The following is an 8,441-nucleotide window of genomic DNA, read 5'->3' as shown; positions in this document are numbered from 1 at the left end:
GCATGGCAGGAAGAATCTTAAGCATATATAACTTTCATAGTGCTTTAGAATTAGTGCCCATTTTTCGTAGATGTTCTGCTTTCCATCCAACTGGAACTAAATAGTTTCACAGTATTTCAGATTAGGCAATCCTTTGTAGATACTTCAGAAATCTTTGCAATATTTGTTCTGAACCATTGGATAGACAAGACTCAGTCATCAGGTAATCATTATGAAGAGACATATTCTCAACTGACAGACATTCTAAAGTAAAGAAAAAAAAAGCTTTCAATTATTCTATTTTCTTAATTGATCATTGTTAGTATGAATTGGGTTGTACATGTGTCGTATTTTAAATCATTTAGTGGGGCACCTGGGTGGCTCAGTCGGTTAAGCATCTGCCTTCAGCTCAGGTCTGGATCCTAGCATCCTGGGATCGAGTCCAGCATCAGGCTCCCTGCTCGGTAGGGGCCTGCTTCTCCCTCTCCCACTCCCCCTGCTTATGTTCCCTCTTCCCCTGGGTCTCTCTCTTTCAAATAAATAAATAAAATCTTTTTAAAAAAATAAAATAAAAAATTAAATCATTTAGTATTATAGGAGAGTGCCTTTTAGGTGGACAACTCTATATGAATTTCATGCTTAAAAACTATTTTTTATTCAAATGTCTTATAGTCGCCCTAGGAAAGGAGTTATACTATTATCCCCCATTTTATGATGAAATTTAAAAAAACAAACCAAAACACGGACACAGAGAAACCATGTAACTTAAACAATATCCCATAGCATGACAACCTTTAGAATAGCAAAATTATGTACATGTAGTGATGACAATGGACCAATGATCTCTCCACATCAAACAAAAATTCTGAAAAACATAGAACACAATTCTAAAGAATAGACTCACTGCTCAAAGTAAGACAAATATAATCTTATGAGGTCATATCGGGCACATGATTAACAAACTTACACTAATATTTTGAAACTACTTGATTTACTTTCTCATAAGTAGCAATACACAACATTGTAGACAGGATTTATTTAAAATAACTTTGAGAAACAGTATTTTTGACTGAACAATAATAAAACTATTAAAATGATAAAATTGACTATGGAATAACTACCTAGTGTTAAACTTTAAAAGTAATTGTTATAAGCCAGACTTGTGAATTTAAGATAGGCACATTATTAACAATTGTTACTATCAAAAATACACTTAAAATGTTCATGTAGTTAGTACACATAGAAAATTCATTGAAATCAGCTGTGAAAACTGGCCTGGAATTTGGTAGGCTGTTCAGTTTAATTTTGTCTTATTGTTTCAAAATATACATAGTTTGGCCCACTCTACATTTGTTAAAAACTTTAATTTTAAAATATGAAAACAACAACAACAACAGCAACTTCTTAAACACGTAGATATGACTAGCCATTTCATCTAAAAAGTTATAAAATACTTACTCCTGGAGAGCTTTCACGATCCCAGTACCTCAAAGCTTATTTCAAAAACCGTCATTATTTTGCATTTAAAAACTAAATCCTTGCATTGAAGATAGGAACTGTAAACACGCTATTATATACTAATTATCCACATTCTAATTTTAACATGCAACAGGTGTTGCATCTAATAAAAGCATGACTTACTTGTAGTTTCAAGGACAAAGTTAAAGTTCCTTTGTTGAGGAAATAACAAAGCAACGACAAAGATACTTGAAACAGTAACATCGGCATCACACTGATTTCAAGAAAAACAGAGTCTAGAACACTTACATAAAACACAAACAGAATCACTCACTTTAGAAGAAAAGTGGCTTTTAAAAATATTTAGATTCTCCAACCCAAGTAGAAATTTAAAAAATAAAGAGAAAAGAAAGAGAGAGAATGAGAGGGAGAGAGAGAAAGAAACACAGAGAGACCAAGGACCAAAACCCTGCAGAAGTAAAAACACATCCTTAAAGCAGTTTTTAAACTTAAACTTTGCTGTCAAGATAGATTAACAGAGAAACGTAGATTCAGCACAGGATTTTATATAGAGTAAAACAGAAACTAAACTCTACCAAAATGGAGTTGTATTACCAGTCAATGCCTGGCTGGGACGCTCCCTTTGAATTAGAAAGAAAGGTTGTTCTAAAAATAAAACATTATCAAGGATGCAATATACACACTTTACAATGTTTAGGAGAATAGCACTTTTCAAGCACTGTACAAACAACTAATTAATGTGAAAGCGAGTTCTCTACAATTTTCTATTAGATTATCCTTTAAGTAGTGTATGACACACATTTGAACTCATTACATTCGATTGCACAATAAATTGGCTATTGTCATTATACCCAAATGTAAACAATAACACTGACTTCTTTAATTTTTCTATCTGTATGTCTCCTTGGGTAGAAGACAACTAATTAATAACTATGCAAAACTTGGGAGATTTGTATATGTATTTACAGCTTTTTTTCTGTAAATATGCATATGTTTAAAGAGATACCACTGAAATAAAGAGGGGAAAACCTGAAACAGCATATCCAATTTTTTAAAAAACATGGGCTGTAATGAAAATAGCACGGGTGGGAGGGAGATAAAGCGACTGGCTTTTGCAGATGTATCAGAACACACTCATCTCTTTATGCATGCTTCTGCTAGTGTCCTAAACTTGGGTTCCAAATGATCCAAAAACTCAAGCCCATCCTCTTCTTGTCGTTCACTGCAACAACCTATAGAACCAGCCACCGATCCTTTGCCTTCGTAGTTATACGTAAGGACATAGTCTTGAGCATGTCCATGCTTCTCATCCTGATTACACAGTTGCACCTTCTGCCAGGGGAGAAACACAATATATTTTATTATTATTATTTTAAACACCAAAACTTACTAACATAAAAATAATGGCTTTGATTTACCTTTCATTGTTTAATTTTTAATCAGAGTGTGTCCTCTAATGGATTCCTACATATAAAAAATGCACATGATTGGTCTATATCATAAATCATCTATAAATTCACTCTACAGCATGTCTCTAAAAACTCACATATGTGGCAGCAAGTATACGAGGGTTCAGGTTAGGTGATCATTAGTTTCCCTTTCAAAATCATCTCATAAGTGAGATGCACCCATTAAACTGAACCCAAATTTAGGTGGGCTCAGATCTTTCCAGATAGGCTTAGGGACCATAAAGCTATAATTGCCTTGTCCCACGCTTTTGTTTTCTAAGATAACGATTTGTCACATGGGAAATATTAACACAAAATCATAGAAAAAAATAATTTAAATATTGTACAGATAAGCTCTATATTTAAAAAAAAAACACATAAACTGGGATAACAATTCTTTTCTGTTGTTCTTATACCAAATAAATAGGACATTTCATATCTAATAAAGTATTAGATCTAACAGTATTTCTGTAAGAATGAAAAATGAAACCAACTGAGAGGAAAAGTAAATTTCCACTTAATACTGAGCATTACTAAATCAAAATTAGGAAAAACAACTTTACAATTAATAGATTAATAATTAACTGAAAATAAGGGTCAGGCTACTAAATTGAAATAATTTAGAAAACTGAAAGGAAATTAAAATAAATTTGTAGGACACCGGGGAAACTCACTTCACCAAGACGAGGCTGAGTATAATTATGCCACTCGGAGTAGGTATATCGGCAGTTGTCCACCTCCACCGGTCCTCCCCGGCAGGAATCCAGGGTGTGATGGTGCCCAGTTCCCCGGCACGAATCCATGGTCTGGTGTCCGCCTTTCACCATTTCAATGGTCTCCTGCCCTCCATTTTTCACTCCTGATCCCATGGTACCACAAATTCCCTGAGCCGAACTGCCCGCAGTATGCGTTGTGAAACCATTGGTGGAACACTGAAAGGCAAACAATTTGCATACAGAAGCGAACATGCAGATAATGCTCTACATTTTTGTGTTAGAAGGTAAGCTCCCTGAGGGCAAGAACTAAATCTGTCTTGACAATTCTGAGTACGGCGTCCAGGGCATCTGCAAATTGCAGATGTCAACTGGTCTACACCTTGAGACAAATCAGAAAGCTAACTGTATATTCCTTCTTAAAAACTTCTTAGAATACTGGGGCGTGGGGGCGCCTGGGTGGCTCAGTGGGTTAAGCCGCTGCCTTCCGCTCGGGTCATGATCTCAGGGTCCTTGGATCGAGTCCCACATCGGGCTCTCTGCTCAGCAGGGAGTCAGCTTCCTCCTCTCTCTCTGCCTGCCTCTCTGCCTACTTGTGATCTCTCTCTGTCAAATAAATAAATAAAATCTTAAAAAAAAAAAAAGAATACTGGGGCGCCTGGGTGGCTCAGTGGGTTAAAGCTTCTGCCTTCGGCTCAGGTCATGATCCCAGGGTCCTGGGATTGAGCCCCACATCAGGCTCTCTGCTCAGCAGGGAACCTGCTTCTTCTTCTCTCTCTGCCTGCCTCTCTGCCTGCTTGTGATCTCTGTTAAATAAATAAATAAATAAATAAATGAATAAATAAATAACTTCTTAGAATACTGCACAAGCTCATTCCTTAAATCCTTCCAAAATCTCAAAGCTCAAAATCAGGATCCCGGCATCAACATCTCATGTGAATTTACCCTGCTTGGTTTAAATTCACTCCTTCACCTAGAGGAACTAGACTAGACTAGAACAAGAAACAGAAACGGCGATCAGTATTTTTATGGTGTCTAATGTCGTTCCCCTCAACTAAAACAAAAATACAGAAAAAGGAGTTGCCATAAAAATCTTAGTTGCAATAATAAATCCTGTAATCTCAATAAAGAAAAATTAATCAGCAGGGAAAATAAGAACAAAGCAGCTCTGGGCACTAACTTTCTATGCTGTGTTTTTGTGGGAAACTCTTAAGTTTTATTTTTTTCCAATACCTTCCTAGATGTCAACGACTTTTGTTTTCTAAATCTTTCCTGTTCTTATCATCATTATGCTTTCCATAGAAAATTTATAAGTCCCTCATCTATGTACTAGGCTAGAAATCAAAGTTGGAGCTCTGTAGTCACTTGCTAGCATTGTCATTTCATGTTTGACCTCGGGCTTCTTTCTAACCCATATTAGAACCAGAAAGACTCCATTAAAGTTCTTCCCACACTGATCAAAGCTCGTAGTCATTTTATTGCTGTTGCCAGAAAAAAAAATTAAAATAATTATGCTGATGATCTGTGAATAATTAAATGAAATATTTTTACAACACAACCAGCAGTTTCAATATATAAAAAAGACTGGACCTAAAGTTGAAGTCATGAAACATTTTAAGTAGAAATAATAATGAGATGCTAAAGAATTGTAACTCTTAAGTAATACTATATGCCCACATTGAAAGGCCACGTATCATCAAGAGAATCAACATCATTTATCTAGTCCATAGGACGGATGAAATTTTATATATTGTCAGTTACCTGATTTCAAAAGAACTTTTCTCAGAAAAGATAATTATAGTTGGTTAGGCCAATTTGTCCTTTGTACTTATTTTAAAAAGAACAAACTACTTACTATTTTGTCATCTCCTGGAGCTTCCGTGTTTGACACAATGAGGTTCTGCTGGGCTAAATCATCAGGAAATACTTTGGGCTGCTTAGCTGCCCCAGTACCCCCACAGACTAAGGTAAACAGAATACCTGGAGGATGAGAGAAGTTACTTCAGTTGATCATAAAACAATATGGAGTTATGAATTTAGGATGACTCACACAAAGTCAGCTTTCCAGAAAATATAAATATGGTGGCTTGTGGAGAAAGTCTGCTCTAAGCTGGTATGCCACAAAGACATGCTCACTGCACTGAATTTTATGTCTGTGATGCAATAGCACGAGAACAGTGCTTTCAATAAATAAATTCAGTATGTTGTGTTAAGTAGAACTAGAACTATATACAAATGAACAGCTACAGGTAGCAGTGCTGATTCTAAGCCTGTGTCTTTAAAGTTATCGCAAAGGCTGTTATTCAAGTTGGTAAAGGGACTTACAAAAGAGCAAGGCTATGCCCAACAATATGGCGAGGATGGCCCACTTTCCGAGTCTCACTTCTCCGTGGCCGATCCTCGGGTCTGTGCGAAGCGTGCAGTCATTTTCAGTAACACAGTCACATAACTTAACAGTTAGTGGAGTAATGAGCGACACACCATGTCTGTCTGTGACTCTGACAGGTACTTGATATGTTCCAAATGGAAGGTCCTCCTGAAAGAAAAGACGAGCGGCCGTATCTGAAAGAAAATAAAACTGAGTGATAGAGAATGTCACTAATTTCTTCTAGCGTTAGGATATTTGCCATATTTCCTGACAAATAGGCCTTCTTGATGGGAAGGCACAAAGGCTACAGGACTGAGAATGTAAATGGACTGATGAGTTCTCATCTACAGCAACGGTAAACATACTGCATATCCAAGTTTCTCTCTGCTGCCTCTTACATAAACATCCTTTGGCTTTTATAATAATATATTTTTCTGTTCATAAACAAACCCTTCTTATCACAAGAGGTGTTAAAGCACTCATATCTTCAAAAATTTTTAATATCACCATTCAGTGCAATTTTCTTATATACATGGTTTTTCAGAGAACAGTAATCTGAAATTCTGGATGTTTCCCTTTATTCTGTTCTCATATATTGTGCCAAACAGATATAAAGTTGTGACTCACTGTCACAATCAGCTTGGAACATGGCTGACCTTGAACACACTGGTATGTGTGAGTTGTCTTGATGCTGTAGTGTCTCACAATCCTCTAGGACCCTGGGGCCAACTGTACACTTTATAGTTCTGATGTATTTTTTGGGGGTAGAGAATATCCAGGTCAATATCCAATTCAGTCTTGGGTATAGATCCAAAATATATACCTATTCTGAATGTTGATGCCACATGCCCATTCTTAAGAAGAAACCTTCTCCATTTAACTGTCCCATTTATTATTAGGGTGTTTGAAGCTCTAAATATAAATTTGGGTATTTGGGTAAAGGAATCAGTGGATAAGTCCATTTTAGAAGAAAGCATGGTTAACTTGGTGAGTCTCTGTGTTAAAAATAAGAAGACTAACAAAACCAAAATTTACAATGTATAACGTGCCATGGTCTGATGCTTTCATTATCTTGTTTACTCCCCAAATAATCCCATTTTACGTATAAGTAAATTAAGGCCCAAAGAGAATAAGTAGCATGGTCATACATACATTACTAATAATCAGTGGAGCCAGCATTTAACCTAGTCTATTTGACTTCAAAGACTCATTGGAATATGTTCCTAACTTGGTGTTTCCCAGACTTTGGGGTTATTTCACAAATGAGTAGAACTTAAAAGCAACAAAATTTTGACTGACATAAGCCTTCCAATGTTTTACTGTACAAAGCAGGAATATTAAACAGAAATACTAGGGTGCCTGGGTGGCTCAGCCCATTAAGTGGCTGCCTTCAGCTCAGGTCATTATCCCAGGGTCCTGGGATTGAGCCCGCATCGGGCTTCCTGCCTCAGCGGGAGGCCTGCTTCTCCCTCTCCGACTCCCCCTACTTGTGTTCCCTCTCTCATTGGCTGTCTCTCTGTCAAATAAATACATAAATAAACATCTTTAAAAAAAATTACTACCTCCTTTCACACGATCTAAAAGGAAATGATGTTATGACATCAAATCAGTAGAATGGAGAAAATCTAAAAGTAAGGTTAGTTCTTCCCAAGAAAGAACAGTTGATAACCTTACACACACACACACACACACACACACAGGAATATTATTAAAAAGACTGAAAATGCTGTCAGTTCACAGAGCAGGATTCGGGGCACAGGGCCTTAACTTGTCACCACAGCTTCTACACATCCTTGTTTTCCTTTTCCCTTCCTGTTCCCCTTCCGTTGGGTTACAACTTTGTGTTCTAATTTGTCATAAAAGAAAATGGAGGAATATTCCTTGGAAGCATGGGGTTGGAATTCACATTCAAGAACACTTCAAAAGAAAAGCCCCTAAAAAAAAAAAAAAGAAAAAAAGAAAAGCCCCTCAGGTTATAGCAGATCTCGAGTCGTGAAAGCTGAAGTGCTGGGCGACCAAGACTTCAGGGCCCCTGCGTAGTTCAGTTAGGAAACGAGGAACCCTCTGAGGAGTTAAGAGCTGAGAGAGGGCCTCTTCATTTTTGTCATTCCTGTCACCATAGATCCTCTCATGGCTAAAGTCAGAAGTACAGACTAAGAACTAAACTGGTATTAACGGCATTCACGTACCGTTAATTTTTCTCAATCTCCACTTTCTTTCTATGTCTGAATCAGCATCGCTGTCCAAACTGAAGTCAAAGGGCGGGCCGTTCGCAGGCTCGTCGGGATCAACGGCAACGATATCCGCAGATGCCAGGACGGGTTTGCAGATTACTACTGTCCGTTTGGGTATCACGGGGCCATTATCGTTCACATCTTCAAGTATAATTCCCAGTGTTCCAGTACAGGTTCTCCCATCTAGAAAATTGGATACAAAAATATGAATTTTTTAATG

At 37.1% G+C, this 8,441-nt stretch overlaps 1 protein-coding gene across 3 annotated transcripts in view; it reads right to left on the bottom strand.

The window, feature by feature from the left end:
• Positions 1 to 610: 610 nt before the first annotated feature.
• Positions 611 to 8,441, bottom strand: part of DSC2 (desmocollin 2) — a 36,157-nt gene continuing 28,326 nt past the window's right edge. For 2 of the 3 annotated variants that reach the window (XM_082699817.1, XM_082699818.1), the window contains exons 12-16: positions 8,177 to 8,404; positions 5,945 to 6,181; positions 5,475 to 5,599; positions 3,581 to 3,838; positions 611 to 2,790 (exon numbers count right to left, since the gene is read on the bottom strand). In XM_082699817.1, the coding sequence (XP_082555943.1) occupies positions 2,593 to 2,790; positions 3,581 to 3,838; positions 5,475 to 5,599; positions 5,945 to 6,181; positions 8,177 to 8,404 (1,046 nt within the window). In that variant the 3' untranslated portion in view covers positions 611 to 2,592. Of the gene's footprint in view, positions 2,791 to 2,876; positions 2,923 to 3,580; positions 3,839 to 5,474; positions 5,600 to 5,944; positions 6,182 to 8,176; positions 8,405 to 8,441 lie in introns of all 3 variants that reach the window. The other variant, XM_082699819.1, reaches the window with a different exon arrangement.

The sequence above is a fragment of the Mustela nivalis genome (genome assembly GCF_964662115.1).
Source record: "Mustela nivalis genome assembly, chromosome: 14".
Classification (NCBI taxonomy): Eukaryota; Metazoa; Chordata; class Mammalia; order Carnivora; family Mustelidae; genus Mustela; species Mustela nivalis.
The sequence above is the reverse complement of the archived record's forward strand: the minus strand, read 5'-3'. Positions and strand labels throughout refer to the sequence as shown.